This window comes from Myotis nattereri (genome assembly GCF_964212035.1).
Source record: "Myotis nattereri genome assembly, chromosome: 6".
Classification (NCBI taxonomy): Eukaryota; Metazoa; Chordata; class Mammalia; order Chiroptera; family Vespertilionidae; genus Myotis; species Myotis nattereri.
In genome coordinates this window covers 64654443-64681847 of record NC_138081.1, presented here as the reverse complement: position 1 = coordinate 64681847, position 27405 = coordinate 64654443, and the positions used below count along the sequence as shown (strand labels likewise).

The window sequence follows — 27405 nt, the reverse complement described above, 5'->3', positions numbered from 1 at the left end:
GTAAAACAAAGACTTATATTTTTGATATTTATTTTATATATTTAAATGCCATTTAACAAAGAAAAATCAACCAAAAAAATGAGTTTGCATGTCACCTCTGACACGCATGTCATAGGTTCGCCATCACTGCTCTAGAGTCTTCCAAGCTCACTTATTAATACTGCTTACAGTAGTCTTGTGCACCTGACTTACATCATAATGAACATATGTTTAAATATCTTCATTTGGCTTAAAAGCTCAACATTTAATAAGGTCTGTGTCACCCAGTGAATAAATGGATGTTAATGTTCCCACCAAATGCCCTGCTTCTCTGCAAAGTGAGTGTCCTTGTGCTCTGTGTGAAGGTGACGCTCAGCAGCGCCTGAGTCAGTCCAAGCTGGTCACCGAGGAGGCAAACAGGACGACGATGGGAGTCCAGCAGGCCACCGCCCCGATGGCTGACAACCTCGCCAGCTGGTCACAGAGCCTTCAAAAGTTTGACTCTTTTGCTTACAACACTGCAGTGGACTCTGCCAGAGATGCAGGTATCCCTTAGAAATTTCTCAGTTTGCATCCAGTTGAGGAACTGGCCATTGAACTCTACACATACTTTAAGAAGTTTTCTTCCTTTGGGTTTCAGATTGGAATACTGTAGAAGTTAGCTTACAAAAGGAGAAAAACTTTTGCTTAGTTCGTCTATCAATATGTGTGTGTACATATGAAATATATATACTTCACATAAACACTAAATAGATTGGTTAAGAGTCATGACTATCTTCTATGTAAAATATGGTAGCATTTGTTTTTGTTAATGTAAGCCTGATTCTTTCAGGAAGAAGGTCAATCACATGTTAGAGTAAATAATCTTCACAATCTTGCTTTTAGGAAAAACATTTTCTAAGCAGCATTGATTTTACTAAAGAGCATTACTTTATCCTTATCCCAAAAAATCAGGCTATTACCAACAAGTACTGAATATGGCCGAATATAACGGAAGCTTCTCACTAAGAAGACAGTTTGTTGGCTAACTTGAGCACAAATTTATAGCAATGAAAAGGAGATACTTAGATGCCCACCTCATTTACTTAGTTACATATAGATGTTAAAATCACATATTATTGAGAAGTTTTTTCCAGTCTCATATTGTTTAAAAATGTATTTAGTGAGTTTTAGAGAGATAGGAAGGGAGAGAGATATAGAAATATCAATGAGAGAGAAACAGCTATCGGTTGCCTCCTAAATGGCCCCCAATGACAACTGAGCCCACAACCTGGGCAAGTCCTGAACAGGAATCGAACCAGCAACCTCTTGGTGCATGGGTCAACGCTCAACCACTTCTCTCAGTGCTCCCTTGTCTCCTCCGTCTGCCTCCGCCTCTGTTGGGACTGCCGCAGCAGCAGTGTGACCTGCGAATGAGCATCTTGGGAAACAACCTCTCCACCTTCTTTTGCCCAGAATTTTTAAAGCTGTTGTATCAGTAATACTATAAGTGCGAACAACCTGTGCGTGGTGTGTGGTGAAAAAACATCTGCATATTTATTGTGGATGCTGCCCTTCAGACATGTGCTTTATAAGTTAGCTTGTTCTGCATACATTTATAAATCAATATGTGCTGTAAATGTCACAAAAGAGGAATTAATTATACCTTGGGCTTAACTATTAATTTTGCAGAATTAAAAATAATTTCTTATAGTTCTACCAGAAGTAATCATGTGTTTGTGTCTTCACCTCATTCCTGGAATGTAGTCAATAATGAGATATTTACACAAGTGATTAATTTTTATTAACTACAGTAAGAAATTTGACAGAGGTTGTCCCTCAGCTCCTGGATCAGCTTCGCACAGTTGAGCAGAAACAGCCTGCAAGCAACGTTTCCGCCAGCATCCAGAGGATCCGAGAGCTCATTGCTCAGACCAGAAGTGTTGCCAGCAAGGTAAGCCATGAAAAGACTCATTATTATTGATCACTGGGAGACAATGAGAATATGAAGAGCAGCTCCCAGGTCCATAGTTCTCAGCTCCCTCTGTTCATCAGAATCACATGAAGAGCTTTGAAAACTAAACCTTTCCTGGTCCCAAGCTCAAAGCAACGCATCAGGCTCTCGAGAGAAAGGGTTCAGCACCTGTATTTTCTTAAAGCTCCCCAGGGATTCTAAGGCATAGCCACGACTTAAGACCACACACTTAACCTAGTCAACATGGTTTATACAACAAAAGAAATCAAGTGAAGCCAACCACAAAAAAGACACAATTATTATTATTATTATTCATTTTAACAGTTGTTTTAGTGCGATTGCTATATGGAATACTCTTGCCCATCTATCTCTTCAGAGAATTTTCTGGTACAACACAGAGGATTGTGTTGTACACAGAGCTTTTACTGACCCTTCCACAGGCTTAACTGAGGAATCAATATCAGCTAAACTGAATAATCTCAAAAAAGGCCCTATTCTGAGATGCTTATACAGAAGCAGCACTGCAACTGGTATAACTAGCACTAGTGTTGGTAGGAATATAGCCTGACACAACAATTACCATTTTGGTGTGGTGAAACAGGGCTTGTTCTTAGCCTTCTTTTTTAATCTTTATTATTGAAAGTATTACATATGTCCCTTTATCCCCCCCAACTGACACTGACCTCTTCTAGCCTGCCCCTTCCCCCACCCTCCAACCCCTGACCCCTGCCCCAGACCTCACCACCCTATTGTCTGGGGCCATGGGTTATCCATATCCTATATAATAAAAGCCTAATATGCAAATTGACTGAACGGCAGAACAACCGGTGGGACAACCAGTCGCTATGATGCGCACTGACCACCAGGAGGCAGATGCTCAATGCAGGACCTGCCCCAGCCTGCAGGCCCAGACCCAGCAGTGGGGGGATGGGGGAGAGGCAGGACCAGCAAGCTGGCGGTGCCAGGCCAGCCAAGGCAGGTACCAGCAGGGGCCCCCAATAGCCCCACCAGTCACCCCGCAGATCGGCCCTGATTGCCAGCCAGGCCTAGGGACCCTACCATGCATGAATTTTGTGCACCAGGCCTCTAGTATGCATATAAGTTCTTTGGTTGATCTCTTCCTGCCCACCCACCCTCCCCTACCTTTCCTCTGAAATTCTTTTTAATTTCTTCTTTATTGATTTGTAGACCAGCAACATTTTTTACAGCCAAATTATATTATGTTATTTTCTCAATTGAGAATTGGCCTGAACAAACTATTGGCCTGAATTACTTACAGAAAAAAAGAGTTAGAATTCAATTATTTTGTACCAGAGGGAGATAGTCATTGTTAAATATACCCACGTTTTAAATGATATATGGTAATTGATTTCACACCACAAATTACGTTTTTAGATACCTTGAAGAACATTTCAAAAAAGGTTTATCATCAAGAAATGGCATTTCCAAGGCTAAGTTTTCTTTGAGTCCTTTTAGTAGTTTTATTCATATGGACTAGAATTTGGGGGCCTTAGAAACCTAAAACCATTTTCTAAAGAGAGTCTTGGCATGACTTTGGAACCCACAACGCTCCTTAAAGTGAGATCTTTCTGTGTAGATAAGACATCCTTCTCTGGCTCTCAATTTTTACGTTAATCCCACACAGTGTGATAGTTTATTAACACGCATTAATGTTTAACCAGCTGGCAACATAGGACAGCTGTACTGTAGGCACCTGGTAAGATAATCTTGAGCTCACTCACCATCAGTATTAACCAAATCAATATTAATTAATTGATGTAAATACATCCAATCATTGAGAAATATTTGCATAAATGGCATGGATATACACAGTCTTATCTTCTTCTGAATACTCTGAAAATCACCTCAAATCTATTTAGCATATCATCCTGGGCCTCTTAGAAATGCATTGACTGAATTGTGCTTTGTTGTGATGCCTTTCTGCACATCATTATAAGACACATATTCATGAATTCATTCTTGGAATTATTGTAATGATAGAGCCAGACTCTGGAATGCATTTTATAGTTATTGCCTTATTTCATTCTCACAACAAACTTATTGTCCTCATTTTACAGATGAGGAAACTGAAGGGTAAGTGATTGTTTGAGTTACATGGCTAGTAAGTGGCAGAGCCAGTTTTCAAGACCCTGTTTCAGACTCCAAAGCTGGCTCTAGGCCCCTCTCAACTGTCCATATGCAGTCAAGGGTGCTGCTTACAGCCTCGCCCCATGCTCCTCTTTTAAAGATCCTGGGGAAAAATTCTTAACTGTACTAGGACCCAGTGTTAGTTAGTTATACTTCTCCTGATGAATTCATTGTTGTTAATCTTACAGGTCTTGTGAATTGTATAAGTATCCCTTCAAGCTGCTTAGTTCACCTCAACCAAGTATGTAGTTCAGTGTGGAATTCCTATGGATCCTCGTTCTTAGACTTACTTCGTCACCGTGTTTTAAACTTGAACTATTATATTACAATATGCCTTAAATCCTTTGTTCGAGGAGGTGAGGACATAAGCAAATGAATCATGGAGGAGAAGAGAGCTCAGAGACCCCATCAGGAATGAGGGAGACCCACTGAGAACCGTGCCCATTTCTGCAGCGTACTTTTAATGGAATGATTTTGTAACTCCAGATCCAAGTCTCCATGATGTTTGATGGCCAGTCTGCAGTCGAAGTGCACCCTAAAGCCAGGATAGATGACTTAAGGACCTTCACGTCTCTGAGCCTGTACGTGAAACCTCCTGTGAAGCAGCCAGAACTGGCTGGGATTGCAGATCAGTTTATCCTATATCTCGGAAGCAAAAACGTAAGAGCATGAGGTTTTATTTATATTTTTCATTTGTTGTGTTTTTTTTCTTATTTTTCAATGACAGTTTACATTCAATATTATTTTGTATTAGTTTCAGGTGTACAGCACAGTGGTTAGATAATCATATACTTTACAAAGTGTTTCCTCCAATATTCCTAGTATCCACCTGAAACCGTATATAGTTAGCACAATATTATTGACTATATTCCCTATGCTTAACTTTACACCCTTGTGAATAGTTTGTAACTACCAATTTGTACTTCTTAAAAAGAGAGAATACTCTTAAAAGAAAAAATTGGTGTTTTTCCTTTGCCTTACAACAAAGCTACCCTATCCCAACAACAAAATTCCCATTCCGAAAACTCAAAAAGTATAGATCATTTTAGTGCCAAGACTAAAGTAGTGATTTAAAGGCAAGTAATTCCTTTTGTGTGGGATACCTCTGGGCTTGCTTTATATCAGCCTCACACTGCTATCTCTGAGGACTCTGAAAGGAGCATTTCAAAGACTTTCAGAATACAGACGCCTATTATGTTTGAAGATGCGTAGCAATTGGTATTGGCAGGCTGCATTATATCCCTGCTTAACTAAACAAGATTAGCACCCTCTCGGCAGCCATCAAATGTCCATAAGCCTACAGTTGCTTGCTTCCTTGTCCAGATGCACTTGGACAAGCCTGGGATGTGGGTAGTGGGGGGAACAGCAGACTTATGCAGCCACAGGGAGGATGGAGAGGAAGAGATGCTGTGCAATCTATCAGGAACTTTGGTTATAAATCAGAACAGACATGCCTGGATACAGCCAAGTGTTGGAATTGCTTATTGTCCTTTAAAGAAATGAAAACAAAAGATGATGTTCACTCACTTGTATTTTATTTAAGTGACTTATTGACATTTCAGGCCAAAAAAGAGTATATGGGTCTTGCAATCAAAAACGATAACCTGGTGTATGTCTATAATTTGGGAACTAAGGATGTAGAGATTCCCCTAGACTCCAAGCCTGTCAGTTCATGGCCTGCTTACTTCAGCATCGTCAAGATTGAAAGGTAAAGTGAATGCATGACACAGGACTGTGTGCACATTTTATAACACACACACACACACACACACACACACACACACCACTCACAGTCTTCCTAGACTTCTTTCCAAATACCTTATTGAAAAACAAAAGGTTAGAAAAATAGACATCATTTTTTAAAAGCAATCTGATTATTAGATTTTTTTATCTGGTCTATCCATGAATTAATTCTGAGATGGAATGTCTTCTTTTTGCCCTTCCCATTGATTGCTGCATTCTATAACTTCTTATGAGAGTGACAAAAACCAAATTACCAGTTCTGTGACAAGGAAACATTAACATTTTGACATTAAAAAATATGTATTTTCTATAAATTATCAGGCTAATAAAGAGTAACAATTGTTCATCTCAACAGGGTAGGAAAACATGGAAAGGTGTTTTTAACAGTCCCAAGTCTCAGTAGCACTGCAGAGGAGAAGTTTATTAAAAAGGGGGAGTTTGCAGGGGATGACTCCTTGTTGGATCTGGACCCCGAGGACACTGTGTTTTATGTTGGTGGTGTGCCTTCAAACTTCAAGGTAAGCTCTCCAGCTATATTTTGACTTATTGTGAATCTGCAGTGATTGTTTTCAAACGTCTATAAGACCTACAATGATTTGGGCATGGGATAGAAATCTTGATATTTTAAGAAAGAGCTTACTCAGTGGGTAGTAGATTTCTGAGCCAGGATCTATAAATCTGGTCTCTGCTACCCACATTTTCACAGTGTCAGATGCATTCAAGCGTTAGCTAACACTGGCCTATCAGTTCATTTCATCCTGACACATGAGTAAGTAATTAATAGTATTCCCCACCTACTGCAGAAGTAGCTGTACTTTCTGAGTTTGTATCTAGCCTTCAGGCTCACAGATGATAGGTTCAAAAATTTAGTTATCTCAACTAATATAAGCATAAAATAAAATATAAAGGGGGGATGAGATCTAGGGGGTAGTGTGAGACCTAATGAAATGCAAATAAAGGAAAGGACCAAGAAAACAGTTGATCTAGGATTCGATTCCAGAACTGTTATTTACTAGTTATAGGCACATTATTGAGCCTCAGAATTACTTCCCCTTTATATAAGAACAGAAATAATTACTTCACAGAACTGGTGTAAGGATCGACTTGGGTCATGAATTCACTGTCCAATGTGTAACTGGCACATAGTATATGCTCAATAAATCCCACCCTCTCTGCTAAGATATGTACAATGAAAAAATCATGATGGATCTAAATGATCTGGCATAGAGTAGATGCAAACCCAGGGCTGGAAAGACATCTATACCAATGGACAGATCTCCTGGGCGTGCTGTTTGTTTCATTGCCTGTTCTGTGTGGCCCAGGTGAAAGGTGATCCTGGGACAATTGACTTTGCTTTGTCTGTTGCACAGCTTCCTGCCAGCTTAAACCTGCCTGGCTTCCTTGGCTGCCTGGAATTGGCCACTTTGAATAATGATGTGATCAGCTTGTACAACTTTAAGCACATATATAATATGGATACCTCCAAGTCAGTGCCCTGTGCCAGGTAAGGAAGTGTTAGGAGTGCTGAAGACTTTGCTAGCCATGAAAGAGCAGCAGGGAGACACATGTGAGTCAATATTCAGGTTCCCAATCTTTTCTTGGGGGAAACCAGTTTGGAAACCAATTAATAGTCATACCTGAAAAACACTTTTTAGGTTTTCTCTGCCATAGATGAATATGCACAATTATAAAAAGATAACTTGTTTGTAGCTTTGATTTTGGATTCCAGAGACTGAGATTTAACTAGAGACTTCTGTTGTCTTAGCACAAAGGTTAGAGAAGAAATCTATTAAAAACAATTCATTTAACTTACCAATAAATGCCTCTTTATGTCACCCACGCAGACACCACGACTTCATTTAAATGCTGGAAGGCCCAAGGAAGATGTCATGAGATGGGTTAAAAGGGCCTCACTTGAGAAGCATGTCATTGTAATGTTTATATGGTCCTTGCGTTTTTATTTCAGAGATAAACTGGCCTTTACTCAGAGTCGGGCTGCCAGCTATTTCTTCGATGGCTCTAGTTATGCTGTGGTGAGGGATATCACCAGGAGAGGGAAATTTGGTCAGGTGACTCGTTTTGACATAGAAGTTCGAACACCAGCTGACAATGGACTTGTGCTCCTGATGGTCAATGGAGTGAGTAAAAACAAAAGTGCTACATTTTCTTTATTTCCTTTACTTTCTGCTATGCATATTTCTAGGAACCTTCCAAGGTTGTGTCATGCCATCAAACTGAAGTTTTAGTTTAGAAATAAAACATGGATTATTTCCTTCAGTGAAGTGATGGCAGCAATAAGTAAAGCAGCCCTAAGACACGTTTCTCTGCACTGCAGTTTTGAGTGTATATTAAATATGTCCTCTTTAATATACTGAAGGAATTTTGAAGAAAATCAGTGCCAAAAATTAGGAAAAGCTGTATGTCTATGGAAATTTAACACTGACTTTTTAAATCATATGCCCTAATCAGTAAAAAAAAGACTTTGCATTTCTACTATATATGTATGTGTATATATACATATAAACATTTCTTTATTAGTGATTTGCATATGCCATATATGGATATAATACATAAACTGGGAATAAAAGACAATTTATATAAAGATAGTATTGAATAAAAATAAATGTTATTTTAAAATAAAGACAAAATCAAATAAAATTATTTTTATTTGTTAATGATACAAAAAATTATTGTTAATATCAGTGTTAAAACAATGTAATTAAATATGCTTAAGTATTTTTGACAGTCTCATTAAACTCTCTGTAATAGAATGATTCAAAAGTCTTGTCCTAAGTCCAGTTTATTTCAATATAATGTTGTTTCTTCACCTATCTTTATTGGACAAGATACCTCATAAAAATAAAACTGTAAGAAGTGTATTATTGGCTTTGTTTACTGTATCATGATACCATTTTATAATCTCATTCACCAGTTGGTAAAAATTGTCTTTGAAATTTGTCTGGTACATTTCCAGCTTTCTTGATGTCAGTCTTACAAGCTGATCAGAAAATATGTCATTTTGTACACTTTACCAAAGGGACTTAAGACCATTGGAAATCTTCATTGAAAAGATTTTAAAACAAATTTTTTTAGAAATTTAGAAATGTCTTTCCAGAAGTATTTTAATAGTGCAAACATGAGAGTTTTTATAGGAAGTAAACATTCATTGTGTTCAACAAGTTCACTTAACAATAGAAAAATTTCCAAACACATTTTTTAAAAACCATAAATCCAGTGCTTCAAAATAATAAAGAAATTGACTTCTTTTTTAATATCCATATTTGTTGATAATTATTTAAGGTTTTTTTTACATACCTTGGAATTAATTTTCAATATCACCAATGTTCCTCTAAAATGAAATGCAATCACATGTATTGGCTTCTTATAGTTTTCAAATTTGCCTACAGAAAAGGCAGTTGAATACATATGGCCTATAATACTCTGTTTTTTAAATTTTTTAAAGGTCATAAGCTAAACATAAAATTTCATTAATTCATAGGGTAAATTAAAAAAACAAACAGAAGATAGTTGCTTTAAATTGTATATAAATATTAACATTTTGGAATGCTAATATGAAACATAACTGACGAAGTGGATGTACTTGTAATTTTTAAGAACTTCATGAGACAGCCTTACTCTTCAAACAACTTCAGTAATAAAGAATACAGTGTTATATTTCTCAAATTCAGCTAAATCTGCGCTTTTGTAAGAGCGGATGCTCACATCTTATACATCCTTCTCTCTGCAGAGTATGTTTTTTAGCCTGGAAATGCGCAATGGTTACTTGCATGTGTTCTATGACTTTGGATTTAGCAATGGCCCTGTGCATCTTGAAGACACTTTGAAGAAAGCTCAAATTAATGATGCAAAATACCATGAGGTACAAATCTTTGCAATTTGGATAGTTTTACCTGTTTGATTTGGTTTTGTTTGAACTTATATCTACTGGTCTAATCCAATTGTCAAACTCCATAGGTAGAAAAGTAATTAAACTAAAAACATTCACATTTAAAGACTGGCTGAAGGGTTCTCATCTACTTACCTCCAGGATAACATTTGCTTTAAAAAGTGGCTTTTTTGGTCATATTGACCTCACTAAGAGTCACTGAAAGGTTCATTTTAGTTGCTTCATTAACCCAAAGGCTCCAATTATACTCAAATCGTGGTTACAGTGACACTCCTATAGAATCCTTCTATAGAAAATGCCAGGTGTAATATACAGCCATTTGTTTACTTATCCTTTGAGCCCCAATAAATATAAAAAGAATATATATGTAAATAGAGGATCACCTTTTTAATCACTTATCCAGAACTTAGAAAATACTAACACAGATTCCACATAAAGAGAACCCACAGAGAATGCTCTTTAGTCTTGAAATAGATGTTTAGCAGACTGGTAACATGCTTCATCTATTTTTATTAAAAGTGACTTTAAATCTACAATTTAATAGAATGTAAAAAAGGCACAATATCTTTGAAACTGAACCAAAATACAGAGAATAAGAGGCTATATTTATCTTTTCAGTTAAAATTCCATAGCCTTCATAAGGATGGTTTACAAAAAAAGATTATTTCAACTATTTCTCTGTATAGTATTTTCACGGATTTATTAAGGCTTCTCACTATGTTACCAAAAAATAACACCTGGTAGCGTGCAGTCTAGGGTCCAGAAAGTACCTGTTTCCTAAATCTCCTCAAAGGGGTTACATAAGTAAATTGGTCTCATGACAGAATTTTCCTGGGCTAGCTCCTTCTCCACATGGAAATCCTCCAGAAATTGTGAACTTCTGCATTTATAAGTAAGAGCTTTCAAGTCTGTGAGTAAGAAAGGAAAATATATTCCCCATTTTGTGAACAAGCATAAGAACATGGAAGTTCAATTGTTTTAACCAGAATAATTAAAATATACTGTCATCTTCCACAAGTTGATTGTTAAAGAGTGACCAAGATTTACTACATATTATTTCTTCCAGATTTCAATCATTTACCACAATGATAAGAAAATGATTTTGGTAGTTAACAGACGACATGTCAAGAGTATGGACAATGAAAAGATGAAAATACCTTTTACAGACATATACATTGGAGGAGCTCCCCCGGAAATCTTACAATCCAGGTAAGTTTTCTTTGTTAAGTGGTTATTTATTCCTAACAATGTATTGGGCTGAGTATGCAACACCCAGGAATAGATCTAGTAAAGATTTAAGTCCCCACCCGCCACCCCTTGCTACTTCTGCACGTGCACAGGCACATGCTCACACGTTTATGCATCTTTGGACCCCCTGCAGCCAGTTCCCATTACCCCCTTCATTTAATATCTACTAGATGAGACCTATAGGTTTCTTTAATTATGTCCCGATGCTCTTGTTTTAGTCTTAATTTAAACTTATTTGAATTCTCAAATAACATCTGAGGGTAAAAATTTTAAGCTTGCACTAGCTGGTTTAGCTCAGTGGAGCATTGGGTTGCAGACTAAAGGGTCCCGGGTTCAATTCCAGTCAAGGACACATGCTTGGGTTGCAGGCTTGACCCCCAGTAGGGGGTGTACAGGAGGCAGTTGATCGATGATTCTCTCTCATCATTGATGTTTCTATCTCTCTTCCTCTCCCTTCCTCTCTGAAATAAATTTAAAAATTTTTAAGCTTATCTAAGGGTTTGTAAATTATGTATAATGAAGCTATTCTAATATATTAAAAAAGTCACTGTCTCTTATTGTGATCAATTCATAGCATCAGAGACCTTTAAGACTGATAGACATATTTTAGTCCAATGGTTCTCAACCCTGGTTCTCATTCAAATAACCTGGAGAGCTTTTATAAACACCATTGTCCATGACCACTCTCCAGAAATTCTGAATGCTCTGAGGTAAGGCCACAGTATAATATTAAAAACAAAACAAAACCCTTCTTTCAAATTTCTCTTTGAATAAATCTATAGTTACCTCTGAATTTTTAAAAAGATCAATTTTAATGACTTCAATTTTTATAAAGCTTTTCCTTATTTTGAATCACAACTAGCGCCATTCCCCTTCCATATCACCATACTTCATATTTTTCAAAGGCTCCCCAAACTTCCTTTTCTAAATAAATAGCCTCTTCAGTCCTCCAACCATGCCACATTGGACCTTTAACCACCATGGTTATCACTATGTTCACTATTGGTACCTCAATCTGTCCATCAGTACGGCCCACCCAGGGTGGTCTTGTCAGAGCACAATATAGAGAACTATTACCCCTTAGTTTGGCTAGTGTTCATCTAAAATACACTGAAGTCAAAACTAACTTCATATCCACTCACTATCTGATAGCATGTTGTGGGGCACTCTTATACACTGGGCATGGTATAGGTAGTAGGACTACAGCACTGAGAAAAATGCCAGCCCTGATGTTAAAGATAAAGGATTGCTTACTCTGCTAATGATCCCAAGGCCTAACATTGACACTAGCCTTAGTTGATTACAGTGTGTTGCAAATAAAGCCAAGAAGATAAGTTTATGACCCATGTGGATTAGTGGAAGGCTGAAGACTGGGTTTTCTTCCTAACTTAACCAGTTATGACATAAGAAATGAATGTTTCTTAGTTGACTTTTATAGCTTACATGTGAAATTGCCAAGATTTGACCTTTTTTTTCAAATATATTTTTATTGATTTCAGAGAAGAAGGGAGAGGGAGAGAGAGATAGAAACATCAATGATGAGAGAGAATGATTGATCAGCTGCCTCCTGCACTGGGGATCGAGCCCACAACCCAGGCATGTGTCCTGAAGGAGAATTAAACTGTGACCTCCTGGTTCATAAGTCAACACTCAACCACTAAGCCACACCAGCTGGGCAAGAATTGACCATTTTTTACCTTTAAATGTTAGTTATAAATGATTTTAAATACTATTAAATTGCATTACCTATATATGTAGGGTGGCATCATCATCAGGGCTATATTAGTGAAGACTAATTTTCTTCCCCAGGACTCTAAGAGCACACCTCCCCCTAGATATCAACTTCAGGGGATGCATGAAGGGTTTCCAGTTCCAAAAGAAAGACTTCAATTTATTAGAACAGACAGAAACCCTGGGAGTTGGTTACGGATGCCCAGAAGACTCTCTTGTAAGTACCAATCAATCAAAAGCTTTTTAATAATAATAAACAAAAACAGCACGTATCACTCTCAAAAGCTGCACAACTCTTTTCAGCTTCTTGTAATTCTAGGAATCATTAAGCCAGGAAGGCTCGTGGGGTGCCCCTATGACTTGTCCAGTTGGCTCAGTTTTCTATCAGTGTGGCTTCCAACGCCCAGAGAGGCTGTGAGAGCACTGTTACTACTCAGGGTAGAGGGAGGGAAAATGTAGAAACCCCACCTGTTAGAGGCCCACAGAGGGAAGGTTAATATGCCTGAATTCCAGTATAAACCAGAAGGGGTTCTTTGTGTTTTTTTAAACACTATTAATATAGAAACTAGACCTTTGTTGTGTGAGAAATTCACTTAGGCTTTGATAATTATTACAAACACTAAATTTACTGTTTGGGCACACAGATATCTCGCCGAGCATATTTCAATGGACAGAGTTACATTGCTTCAACCCAGAAAATATCTTTCTTTGATGGCTTTGAAGGAGGCTTTAATTTCCAAACATTACAGCCAAATGGATTACTATTCTATTATGCTTCAGGGGTATGTATTTAGTTTTTTCCTGAAGAAATTTCTTTGTGATAATTGTTTTGTCTATTAGAAATATTATTAAGCATGTTAAAGGTGATTTTCAATTTTGACTTACATGTACTCACATAGAATTCCCCATTTCAGACACTTTATAAAATACTAGAGGCCCACTGCACGAAATTCGTGCACGGATACAGTCCCTAGACCTGGCCTGTGATCAGGGCCATCTTCCCTGCTACCACAGCCAGCCCCGCCCCCCCACAATCACCCACCCCCAGTTCCCTGTTCACCATCTGACGATTGGAGCCTGATGGCCAAGGGAAGGGACCAAGAGGTGGTCAGTGCACCTCATAGGAACTGGTCGAGAAGTCGTTCTGGTCTTTCTACCACTCGGTCAATTTGCATATTGCTCTTTTATATATAGATTATATATATTGTACATCAGGGGTTCTTAATCTGGGATTCATAGACTCACTCCTCAAGGGTTAATGAGAAGAATTTAGGAAGTCTGTAGATTTGGGTGGGGGAAAATTACATCTTTATTTACCTAACTAAAATTTAGCATTTTCTCCCATTGTAAATGTGGGCAACAAATCACAATAGTATTAGCAGTACCTGTAACTTTTTCATTAATAGAAATGACAAGTATTTTTCATTTCATGTTTAAGCTGTCACAGATATCTCAAAATATTAATTTTGCTCATTGCTACTTCTAAATTATAGTACTTATTAGATCTGCTACTAGATTTTATTATTTAATGCCTTAATAAAGAAGTACATATATTACTATATCAGATTTATTGTTTTAATATTTTGAAACTGTGTTTCAATGTAATTGGTTTTCCTTTGTGTTCCTATACATCTTGTTGTATGCATATTAAAACATTATTTTATGAATGGGTCCATATGTATCACCAAATTGCCAAAGGAGTCCACAGCACAAAAAATGTTAAGAACCACTGTATGTTAAGAATAAACATATGTGTGATTCAACTTATAAAATAGTAAAAAGAACATACTTTTCTCTTCATGCATTTGCTGCAGAACACTTGAGCTCAGCTTAAAGACATCTTATTTGAAGAATAAAAAAGCCTGGCTGGTGTGGCTCAGTGGCTGAGCATTGACCCATGAACCAGAAAGTCATGGTTAGATTCCTGGTCAGGGTACATGTCCAGGTTTTGGGCCCGATCCCCAGTAGGGGGCATGCAGGAGGCAGCAGATAGTTGTTGATGTTTCTCTCTCTCATCAATGTTTCTATCTCTCCATTACTCTTCCTTCCTCTCTCTAAAATCAATAAAAATATATATTTAAAAAGAAGAATCAAATAAGATCTGTACAGGTTTAATGATGCTAAGATTCAACTGATTTATCTCTGAAAAGGACCAAGAGCTACACTGATGGACCAGGCCATAATAGCAGCTTTCACTTTTCATACTTATTACTTTGTATCTATCACATTTATATTGAATTGAATTTAAACCAGTAGCATCTGTGAGAATTTACCCAAAGCGCTTTGTAGAACCTCTGTTACATAACCTGCCTCAGATTACCATGGTTAATTAAATAGCATTTTGGTCCCCAAAAAAGTAGTATGTGCTAGGCTAACTGTAGAGTTTGTAGGGAAGAGAAGCAAGATTATCATTTTGCCAATATTTTAAGACAAATGATAAGCAAATTCAGAAAAAGAGATGTTAACCTGCTTTTATTTAAAATTTCTCTTCTGCATCTATAGATGAAAAGTGAAATGTTTAAGAGGCCAACCTAGCAAATTAACTTTTGTCTGGTAATCTAACCACAATCCCAAAGGGATTCAAATATTGCCCTTTCAAAAGGGATTAAAGGGAGACATGATGGAGTAGGCAACTCTCAACATGATAAAATCACCAGAGGTTTTAGTTCTAAATGTATATAGGAGACTTATTTTTCCATTGAAACATGTCTAATTTTATAGGCAACACCAATACAAGCAATCAAGTATTTTGTTTTTATTGTTATTCATAGAAAGTATTTTACAAGCAAACTTCCTTCATACTGGATGTTCCTTCAAGCAATAACATTAAGTAAATGTTAAAAACATGTTCTTTTGGATACCTGGCTCCCTACTTAAAAACCTGTGCTTGCATTTCAGTCAGACATGTTCTCCATTTCATTGGATAATGGCACTGTGACCATGAACGTAAAGGGAATCAAGGTGCAATCAGCAGATAAGCAGTACAATGACGGGCTGTCACACTTCATCATTACCTCTGTCTCACCTACAAGGTACGGTCCTCAAGATTTATTCTTTCCATATGATGGCCTTATTTGTCAGGCATGATTCTGCCAAATGACCACTATGAATAATTGGCTATTCTATTACTTTTCTAGTGTTTAGAAAAATGAAGGAAGGAGCTACTTGCCTCCTTTAAAAAAATTGCTCTTAATTTTCAAGACATGCAAAATAAGTCACTATGAAATTACTTAACAAAAATATAGCACACACACACACACACACACACACAGTAAAAATAGGCCGAGAACATGGAAGCATGGAACAGACTGACAGATCTCAGAAGGAAGATAGGGTGGGTGGGAAGAGATTAACCAAAGAATTTATATACAGACATACATAGCCCCAGACACAGACAATAGTGCAGTAAATGCCTGGGGTAGGGTGGGAGCTGCGTGGAGGTGGGCAAAGGAGGAAAATGGGAGACATCTGAAATGCTCTCAACAAAAATAAAACAAACAAACAAACAAACAAAAAACCATAGACTATAATCTCCTTGAGGAAAGTGCCTGATTCAGTGGAGGACAGTGTTATGCACAAAGGAGCTCAGCAAATGTTGGTTTCATTTAGTTGTACATCTGGCGGTAGAGAATGGAATACTTATGGCCCAATTTTAAAATGTCTAATTTTATCTTTAAAATATGTGATACTGAATTTCTTTTCCATATAATAAGAAGCTTTCTGAGATAAGACATGAACCTCTGTTGTAGACTGCGCCTATTCCATGTCCACTTCCATGGAGCCCTCCATCAAAGGAAAACATTAATAGGCCTTTTCAGGACTCCATGTCTAATCAGGACCAAAACCATTCCATGGGCTTTAAAATGAAAATAATCTCCCACAAGCATGTGTAAATGATCACCAGGAGGAAGGTAGATCCTGATTTTTTTCCCACCAAAAAGAAAAACAAGCAAACAACAACAAAACAATGCTGATGATTAGTCATCTTAACTTCTTCTTTTATGAGTTTAAATTCTAATCCTGGTTTGGAGGGCCTTTTCTGTGTATGGAAACATTCAGTCATTTCATCCTAGGCCTCATAAAGAGTCTGGAAAACTATTGTCCTTTTATTAAGCAGATGTCCCATTGCAATTCCCGAGAACACCTGCAACCCAAAGTGGCACTCAAGGTAGAATGCTAGCTGTGTGCGCTGTAAAGATGCTTTTTCTCTTGCAGATATGAACTGATAGTAGATAAAAGCAGACTTGGGAGTAAGAATCCTACCAAAGCGAAAGCGGAACACACACAAGTAGATGAAAAGAAGTTTTACTTCGGTGGCTCGCCCATCAGTCCCCAGTATGCTAATTTTACCGGCTGTATAAGTAATGCCTACTTTACCAGGTATAATATTTTTATTTTTTTATAATCCCACATGGTTAATAAAGAAGATCAAGTCAATAATGAAAATATTTGCATTATTTAAACAGAACTATGAAATTTATCAGAGGCATTAGGGTAGTCATTAGAAGCTTGTAGGCTTGAGCAACTGACATACTTAGGTTTGTAATTAGCTTTTCTAGCCCTTTAATTTCTATTTGACTTTGGCAAAGTAAGCCTTTTTTTATTCACCTACAAATTCAGATAGTAGTGCCTGCCTGAGATGCTTGTTATGAGGATTAAATGAGATAAGGGGCATAAAGCACCTGGCATACAGCAAGCTGTAAATATCAGATGTGAGTATTTCTATACACCTTATTAATGATAGAGTACAGAGCAACATACCCAAATCCTTGTTACAGGTTTAAGAAAGTCTTCTTAATTTACTGCCTGACTTTAAACAAAGCCATTAATGTAGGTCCTTAACAAAGACAGTGGGGGCTCCCTGAGTACAAGAACTAGCAAGGGAGGAATTTAACACAGATTGAGCAATACAGAAGCGGCCGCAGTCATCCGGAGTGCGGTGAGGGGAACGACGTTCATCTGTCAGAATGTGTTGGTACCAGGCATGAAGTTATTAATTAATTGGTTAAATGATCATTTTAAATATTCTGATTAAAATAGTGGTTGATGGATAAAGATCATCACACACAGAAAAATTGTTTTAATTGCTCATTTCTCTGACTTCCGTAGTTTTCATTATGTAATTCTGAACAACATTTTTAAGGTTTTTCTTCCCTTTGTTACAAACACAGGTTGGACAGAGATGTGGAGGTCGAAGATTTCCAGCGGTATTCTGAAAAGGTCCACACTTCCCTTTACGAGTGTCCCATTGAAAATTCGCCATTGTTGCTCCTTCACAAAAAAGGAAAAAATTCCTCAAAGCCTAAAACAAGTCAGAATAGAAAGGTAAAAGTTAATGCTGTGCCAAGTGCCTGAACGCCCTAGTGTTCCACGCATGCAACTTCAGACACTGATGTTTTGTAGAATTTACTCTAATTTGCAACTATACAAAGATAAGGTTCTTGTAGTAGCAGATATTCCAACTCACTGGCTTTGTAGCATCAATTCTTGTTCCTAAAGAAACAGTTTGAATCAGCTTTTACTCATACTTTCAACTACTTTTCACTAGCATGGTTAAAGCTGCTCCATGCTTAACAATTGATATGTATATATCATATTATTAGTACTACTTATTTGCTTTTGTGTAACAATGGCAGGCTTTTGTCACAATCACGGAAATTGTTAAAGTTTCTGACCTTACCTTGTTTCCCCCTCGTTCCTTCACCACTCACATGTATAATTGATCTGTGGAATCAACCAGAGTTGCTCCATCATCGAACCTTGAGTTCTTCCATTGCATCCTCTGGCTACCCTTCTTTCTCACTCTTTTAGTCTAACCTTTCCCACCCACTGCCCACACCTTCCTGGTCCGATTTTAACAATAAGCTCAGGTTCCAATGTTCCCACCTGGTCCAAGCCACCGTCATCTCACATCTGTATTGTGACAATAGCCTCTTACCAGGCCTCCCTGCTTCTGTATGGTTTCCCAAGAGTTTCTTCTCAACACAAGGGCCAGATCCTTATAAACACAGCATATCCCCAAAACATGTGTACACACTTTCACAGCTGATAGCTCAATTGATGTTTCTTTCTTTTTAGCCAGATTAAGCTTTGAACAATTGAAATTCGTCCTAAAATGCTACTGGGAATTTGAAAACACAGTTGTAGTACAAGCACTGCCTTTATAATTATTCAAAGTGTGTATACACTTTTGGGGATACCCTGTATTTATAAGGTGATAACTCACTGAATTTTCACTCCTTTTCAGGTTTAACTGATTTGAAATAATGGGTGAAGCCAGACTAAGCTTTGAACAAAGAAAATTAATCCACTAGACTTTTTTATGGGGATACATAAACGATAAAATTTACGGCACAAAACCGGCAACAGTTGACGGATTGAGGGTGCACAAATACCAAACAAAATGATTCTTAATGTTTGCAATTCCATTGCTTTGAGTTATCAGTAGTGCCTGGACCAGAACAGTCATCCGTTTGAAAATAGGCGTTGACAAAAGTATTCATTTCTGCGGATTCTTTTAAAGTCTGAAAATGAACTGTATGTCAATAAACACTGACTTTTATAATCATTCAAAGTGTGTATACATTTTTTGGAAAACCTTATTTAAGGCATATTATGTCACTCCTCTGCTCAAAGTGGACCCCAGCTGTACTCAGAACAAAAGCCCACGTTCCTACATCGTCATGGGAGGTCTTATATTATTACTTAGGCCCCTTTTCCTCGCTAGCTCTTCTCCCCACACTGATCTCCTGGCTATTCCTAGAATGGACTATGGACACTCCAGCCTTATGGTCTTTACTGCAGCTTTCCTTCTGCCTAGATCACTCTTTCCCCAGTGTCTGCACAGATCGCTCCTCCTCCTCTTTCTAGGGTCACTCAACTCTCACGTGCTCAGTGAGGCGTACTTTACACCACAGCCTTCCTCCTGTCTTCCACAGTACTACGGGCTTCCTTTTTCTAGTTCTTTTTCCCATAGCATTTGCCACATTTTAATTGATTACATACTTTATTTATTATGGGGTTTTTTGTTTGTTTGTTTGTTTGTTTTTAGGAGAGCTGGCTGATACCTTTATTGCTTTAGGGGGAGGGGTGCTCAGGAGCTCTTGGTGGGGCGGGCCGCTTCCTCTTCACCATCACAGGCTTCTGGCTGCGCAGATCCTGGCGGTACCTGTTCTTGTGCATCATGTGCCGGATGCTGCTCAGGGTGGCCCGCGCGTTCTTGTTGAAGGTGGTCTGCAGGTAGGAGGTGGCCGGCTTTCGCTGGCCGGATCTCCGCTTCATGATGACCACCACACCTTTGCCGTGGGCGCCGGCTCCACGCCCATCATCTTGCGGTGAACGAGCCCTTTGTAGTGAAAGGAGTTGCGGGCCTTCAGGTTATTGGGTTTGATGCTGAACGCCTGCTGGTTCCTCTTGATCAGAAGCCCGAGCAGTTCCACAAGATCATCCATTGCAGATGGGCAGACCTGGCGGCAGCTCCTTTATTTTCTGTCTCCTCAGCTAGAATACAAGCCCCTTTGTTTTTTTCATTGATTTATCCTAAGAGCCTAGAGCAATGCACATAATAGGTGTTCAATAAATATTTAGCAATCTGCATCATAGAGTTGCTATAAGGATTAAATGAGTTGATGCATGAAATGCTCTTAACACAGTGGCATGGAGTAAACATTCGGTAAACCGTGAGCTGTTACATTTCTATAAAATCTCAGGATTGTTCCTAAAAGTGGAATTGCTTAGATTAAGGGAATGTGCATTTGCAATACTGACTTAGAGTCTCACAAATGACATTTGCAAAAACCTATTGTTCCTCACAATTGCTAACACTGGATATGGTCACGTTTTTATAATTTAGTCAATTTAATGGACAAAGTTGGCATCTGATTGTGGTTTACATGTTCTTGAATGCCAGTGAGGTTGAGCATCTTTGCAGGGAGAGAAGTGATTTCTTTCCAAGGCTGGCTTTTGAACCATCAGAAGAGGGAAGCATCCCCCCCCCCAACCCCCGCCAGCTTCTCACTTCGGCTGGTTTTTCACTGCCCATTATAGCTTGGTTTTTCACTGACCATATAGTTCAGCTTGCAATAGAACACTTTTTAGAATCCCCATGAAGCTTCCCTTTGTTCACACATGATTTCTTTATCAATGTTAATAATTTTGTTCATGTACTAGTATAATCAAATCTTAGAAGTTTTTTGGGATCCCTATCTGAATTTCACATGAAAGACTTTATAAAGTGATTCAGGCAGAGAAATAATTTCATTTATTTTTATGAAGGATTTTGCTAGGGGGTACTTTGAATGATTTTTTCAGAGGAGATTATTAAATTCTGATGAAATCTTACTGTCACTTTTATATACTGATGCTAAAAGATTTATCCTGAGAATTTTTTAGCGGGGACTTGAACACTCAGGTGATCATAGACAGCAGGTTAATGTCATAGGCTGATGAGGAAGATCAACCTTCTAAAGCAAACACAGTTTATCCCTTTAAATGAATACAGTTTTCTGGATGAAGCTGTCTGTCAAATGTAATTTCCTAAACAAACATTCATCATCTCAAGGTTACAATCAACAGCTGCTATTGGAACTATTAACACAAACTTTTCAATATAATAATAGCCTCTTAGTCTTTATGGTAAAAAGTCCTAGAAACTCAATTTTGTAATAAGACACAAAATCATTATAGATTTCACTTATATTTTTTAATAATTAGAATGTCAGTGTTTGCTAATCTTCCCTTGGATTTGCCCTTTTATCAAAAGCTCCTTAAATAGCTATCAAGAAAAACTTGTGGCCTCAGGTTGAAATTTTCATCAAGGCTAAATCATAGCAATTAGGCCTCATAATAATTTATTTTCACAATAACTTACTAATATTCCATTTTATGCATTTATTATCATTAATTTAACCACGAATAGACTCTCAGTTGTTTCCAGTTTCTTCTCTTTTATAGATGAAGATCATAGTACATTAATCTTTAATCGTATTACTGAATAACTTGTTAGGATATATTCCTAGAGGCAGAATTATTGGATCAAAACAAATTACTTTCCAGAAAGGTAAAAGTTATTTTATATTTCCTCATGAGTATATAAGAGTACCTATCTTACCACTATGTTCCAGCCTGAAAATTTTTTGTGATATTTATGTTTTCAAATTTAATTGGAAAAGTATCTCCTCATTTGGTGTTTAATGTGATAATAAACATTCTCTACATTGTAATAGACAGTGTAGATATCTGGCCAACTACTCCCTTCTCTGAAAACTGATTCCCTCCCTACTGGGGGTCCCAGTATTTTAGGTGTGTGACTTCATCTACCTTGATATAGATGATTGGACCAGGGTACATCATGTCAACTCAGCTGAGCCATCATGTTCTCTTCTTGGAAACTCAGAACCCAAAGAGATGCCTCTGGGCTGGTCATTGACTAGAAAACATGCAAACCTAAGGGTTCTGTGTTAATCGTACTCAGATAAAGAAGAGAAAAAGGCAGAAAGCTGCCCTGCAGAGAAAGAAGAATGATAACAGACACTCTGAGAAAAACAAAGCTGAAATTCCAGAAACATCCAGAAAAGGAGTGTCTTGATTCTTCCTAGCTTTCTAATTCCTGATTCTTGCCCCTGGTAGGAGCCACTCTACTATCTTCTCTTGGATTGTGTTCTTAAGATACTACCATAGCTTTATAACACATTGCCCTCTTTTTCTTAAGTACCTTAACTAGTTTGGCTATTGTCTGAAACAAAATAATCTTGCTAAATTGAAATTGGTGCCACCAATTGGATTGCAACTAATAGACCCTCAGAAAAATAAATTACATTGATAAAGTCAGAGTCTAATGGGGTTCAGGGAGAATCCCCACACACATAGCCATTTTAAATAATAAGCTGAGTCTCTATTATATGGTAATGAAGTAATTGATTAAATTATAACTTCTCTTTTTATTACAATTAATATTCAGAGCATATATCCACAGAGGGTTTATGGTATTTAGTTGCCATATATAAAGATATCAGAGTTCACTAATTTTCTCAGCAGACAAGAAACAGATCCTCGACCATATATTCCCACACTGAAGCAGAGAAAGGCAGGGCTGGTGAATTGAGACTGTCATGGTCCAGTAACCTCCTGCTTTGCTGAGCCCCTGTGATCCAAGTCACTGTCGCTCCTCCCATAGTTAAGTGGATGCACTGACTGAGAAAGAGTGAGATCATCTCCGTAGAAATGGAGAGAATCAGGAATATCCAGAATTGGAGAAAACTCCCAGTCCCCCACCAACCTCTCACCCCCACCTTCAATGAGACATTTCCTATGCCCTTCGATGAGGCAAACGTGATCATATCTCCCATTATAAGGCATGCTGCTCCACTGATGTTGGAATACAGCATGGAGTTTGGGGAAGTTTCCAAAGCTATGTTAGAGGGAAAGTTTCCAGGAAGCCCCACTCCATCCCATTCTGCCACTCATGACTGGGATGATGAGGGCCTGGGCCAAAAGAACATTGGTAACTGCACATATTTCCTCCCCCAAGAGAAAAACCTGCTTCTGTACCCGAGAACCAGGTTCTGAGTCCTGACTACTATGTGAGGAAGGGAAGAGGGGACGGTGGAACCAGGTGAGTTTTTCTTGAGGAGGCTGAGTCTCCAAGCACCACCCCACTTTCTCTAATATAACTACCACCCTTAGATTCTCCAGGGCCAGAACCAGACTGAGATATCAAACTATGAATCTTATGCTATCTCCTGGAAATATCTCCAGGAAATTTTTACACTGCTTTGTTCTTAGAAACCCTCCTAGATTTCAGGACTATGATGGATATATTTTAATGTGTGTAGTTCTTTTGATATTTCAATGGGAATTAGGGAGGGGTGAAAACTAAAGGTGTGAGTTCATTCAATAATCTGGAACCAGGATTTTTTTCCCCCTATCTAATCCTGGATCTCATCCTGATTTGCTGTGTTCTCCAGTTCTCTCTACTACAAACATTTCCTCTCCTCTCTTCCCTTCCTTTGTTGCAAGCTTTCTTCCTAAGTGGGTCAAATCACACCACTCCCCGCTTTTAAAACCTATGAGGCTCCTCACCACCTAAAAAATAAAACCCCAAACTCCAGCAACTCATCTAAGGTTCTTTCTATCTGGTAACAACCTGTCTTCCAATTTGCTATTTATATATCCATTCTTCAAATAGATTTTCAGTTTCTTAAAATCCAGGCACCATTTCTCACTTTTCTATTCCCCACCACACACCACTGCCCATGGAAGGCTTACAAAAACATTGATTTCTTTCTCCTTCACTTCTATTAGGTAATCAATAAACACTTGCTTGAATGAATGAATCAATGCCTGAATGATCAAATTTATTTGCATTTACTTTTGCTTCAAAAAGTAAGACTAAATAACTATAATTTCACAACTCTAAATTTTAAAATCAGCAGTGCAATTTCAAAGCACAGGTAATTTTTTAAATTGTTCTATCTCCTGTCCCATAAACATTTACTACATAGCTTATTACCAAAAAATATTTTGAAGCTGTTGGTAGGTATTTTAACGTTTTGCACAGCATGTGTAAATAATAATATGTGTGTGTTAAAGTGATATTGTTGCATATAATATGTGGATTTTATTGATTGATACTCTCGGGTTATTTTATTGCCAACTTTTTTTAGGGATCAATCAATCGGCTGCCTCCTGCATGATCCCTAAAAAAAGTTGTCTAGCTCATGATATTACTTTCTTTTCCTTTTTCCCTACTAAAGCACCTACACTCACATTTCTCAGCCCTTCATTAAATTTCAGTGATAAGAACTCAGAAACATGGACAGCTTAAAATGCATAGCAACTAGCACAATTTATGTTCCCCATAAACATTAACTATTAATAGCAGGAAAAATTAAAAAGTGATTTATAAGGAGACACATTGAGTGAACATTACGAAGATGCCCCAGTTTGCAGTGGGTCTCTTGGAGTGAACAAGGCTATTCTCAAGAAGAATTCATTTTCTTTCATCGCTGCAATAGCAGCTCCTACCTGCATTTGCTCATCTCACTTCTTCTTTCCTATAAAATGCTCAGCAGCACTGGTGGAAGCTATCTTTATTTGTTTAAAAATTGTTTTATAAGACAGATCTCATCAAGGCAGCTTTATCGTTCAGTGAATTCAAAGTAAAATCTGACTTCCATATTTGCACACTAGAGCCCTTCCACCATGCCTCCTCCTCCCCCACAGTGGTTCTCAACCTTCCTAATGCCGCGACCCTTTAATACAGTTCCTCCTGTTGTGGTGACCCCCAACCATAAAATTATTTTCGTTGCTACTTCATAACTGTAATTTTGCTACTGTTATGCATCATAATGTAAGTATCTGATATGCAGGATGTATTTTCATTGTTCGCGACCCACAGGTTGAGAACCGCTGCCTTAAGAGGACAATCCAGCCACAGGGGCCTCCACAGCGCTCTCCAGACACTCCCGCCTCTGGACCTCGTGTACCTTTCCCCCTTTCTCACTTGGGACATATTAAATGGTCCTCCTCCCTGAGCTCCCACAGCCATAGAGTATTTTCAACATGCTGTCCCCGCCCCATACTCCACAAGAGTGATGTGCTACTATCTCAGTTCCCCACAGAGCTTTCCACAGTGTGTTTGACATTAAAAAAAAAAATCCACTTTCTACTTTTCTACTAAAAAAGGCATCATACTTTCAAATATACATACAAAAATATATTTTTACAAAGCGACACCATAGTTACAAAATTGAGGTTGCTGTTCTTGAGGCCTACTAGTATTTCTCTCCACAGATGAATCTTTCAACATCGGATTGAAGTTTGAGATTGCCTTTGAAGTCCGTCCCAGCAGCCGATTGATGATTCTCTCTCATCATTGATGTTTCTGTCTCTCTATCTCCCTTCCTCTCTGAAATCAATAAAAACATATTTTTAAAAATAATAAAAAATAAATGATAGAACATTATCCTTATAGCTTCAGTTTAATTCTGCTTTACTATCATAGACTAGAATTTTGGATTTGTTAACATACTGTATTGTTGCTTGTTGCTGTTACTGCTTCATCTCCTTCTGTCATTTGCTTATAGTGGTAAGCATGAGTAACCATATCATTAATGGGAAATGCACAGTAGTACACACTTTGTTTTATTACTGTTGTTGTTGTTGTTGGATAAGGAAATAACAAATGAATTTTTGCTATTGGTATGTCACTTTTATCCCTTAGTATCATTTATTTCCTATTCTTATAGGGAGAGAAAAATAAAGACGCACCTTCAAGAGATCCTATTGGCCTGAAATTCCTAGAGAAGAATCCTCCAAGAGACTCTCACTGCCACCTCTCCAACAGCCCTAGAGCAATAGAGCACGCCTATCAGTACGGAGGAACCGCCAACAGCCGCCAAGAGTTTGAACACTTGAAAGGAGATTTTGGTGAAAAGTAAAGTAACATACTATCCCTCCAGAAATGTAATACCCTGACCAGCCTTCATCTTTATTTGCATATGTGTATTTCCAGTGTCTTTCCTTATCAACCTTCCAGCAGTTCAGAAGCATTCCCACTTACAATCTGAAAGCAATTTGTTGTGGGTGGGACTGGGGGGAGGGGGCGAGGGGAAAAGGTGATATCAAGGTTAGATGAGTCCTTGAAATTTGCCCCATCTTTCTCCCTTTGATTGTCTTTTCTTTTTGATAAGACACAGCAAATTCCTAGGATAATGCTGTTTTATGCACCTTACTTTGGGGAAGAAAGTCACAAAGAATGTAATTTATTGGAGAGTATAAATCATGCACTATTTAGTATTTATTTTGATGTCAAAAAATATGATTCACGTGGCACCAAAAGGGAAGATAATAAGAAAAAGATGATCATCTCTATTGGCCCTCAAGCTATCACTGAAGCTCCTCATTTCTTTTTGGTATTTCACAAATCTTCAGGCTATTTAGTATTATTAAAGATTCCTTTTTAAATGTTAGCATCCAAACCAGGCCAGTGTGACTCAGTGGCTGAGTATCGATCTATCAACCAAGAGGGTCACGGTTCCATTCCCGGTCAGGGCAGATGCCCAGGTTTCAGGCTCAATCCCCAGTAAGGAACATGCAGGAGGCAGCCAATCAATGATTCTCTCTCATCATTGAAGTTTCTATCTCTCTCTCCCTCTTCCTTCCTCTCTGAAATCAATAAAAATATTTTAAAAAATAAAATGTTAGCACCCAAATATTTTTATATAGGTCTTATATAGCTCTTTTGCTTAGACAGGCAGTACATTCAATAAGAAATGTCTAATAACTTCTAATTTGCTATTTGCCTAGTAGGCAAAATCAGTATTTTGTATCCTTCAGGAAGAATGTGGAAGTTAGCCTAGTAAATGTATTTTATCTATGGCCTGGAGCTAAAGTTATAGAACGTTTTAATTTCTACACACTTTGGTGGCCATGCTTAATATGTGATATTCATTGATTAATTTTTACTGTGGAAAAATTGCATCTGTATTTTAGATAGTATACAAATCATATTGTTTATATGCCCATATACATATTAATCAATCACTAGTATTTTGTCCACGTGAATAAGCTTCCTTAACAGATTTTTGCTAAACTAATTGCAACCACATTTTAAAGCAAGATATGACATGATCTTTAGTTGAAACAACACTTCCTTAAATGTGGAATGTATTCGTGTTGTATAAGGAAATGGAGA

General features: G+C 37.8%; 1 protein-coding gene and 1 pseudogene across 3 annotated transcripts in view; one reads left to right on the top strand and one right to left on the bottom strand.

Moving 5' to 3' along the window:
* The window catches only part of LAMA4 (laminin subunit alpha 4), a 137071-nt gene that overhangs the window by 98142 nt on the left and 11524 nt on the right, over nucleotides 1–27405 (top strand). For both annotated transcript variants that reach the window (XM_081094524.1, XM_081094523.1), the window contains exons 17-31: nucleotides 345–524; nucleotides 1773–1912; nucleotides 4568–4741; nucleotides 5644–5789; nucleotides 6180–6342; nucleotides 7195–7328; nucleotides 7791–7962; nucleotides 9573–9704; nucleotides 10798–10940; nucleotides 12789–12927; nucleotides 13355–13492; nucleotides 15609–15742; nucleotides 16926–17090; nucleotides 17882–18035; nucleotides 25958–26145. In XM_081094524.1, the coding sequence (XP_080950650.1) occupies nucleotides 345–524; nucleotides 1773–1912; nucleotides 4568–4741; nucleotides 5644–5789; nucleotides 6180–6342; nucleotides 7195–7328; nucleotides 7791–7962; nucleotides 9573–9704; nucleotides 10798–10940; nucleotides 12789–12927; nucleotides 13355–13492; nucleotides 15609–15742; nucleotides 16926–17090; nucleotides 17882–18035; nucleotides 25958–26145 (2302 nt within the window). The remainder of the gene's footprint in view (nucleotides 1–344; nucleotides 525–1772; nucleotides 1913–4567; nucleotides 4742–5643; nucleotides 5790–6179; nucleotides 6343–7194; nucleotides 7329–7790; nucleotides 7963–9572; nucleotides 9705–10797; nucleotides 10941–12788; nucleotides 12928–13354; nucleotides 13493–15608; nucleotides 15743–16925; nucleotides 17091–17881; nucleotides 18036–25957; nucleotides 26146–27405) is intronic.
* On the bottom strand, nucleotides 19804–23066 carry LOC308521508 (large ribosomal subunit protein eL28-like; annotated as a pseudogene). Its single transcript has 2 exons — nucleotides 23000–23066; nucleotides 19804–20210 (listed from the first exon to the last, which is right to left on the bottom strand). The product of its transcript is annotated as a large ribosomal subunit protein eL28-like (transcript).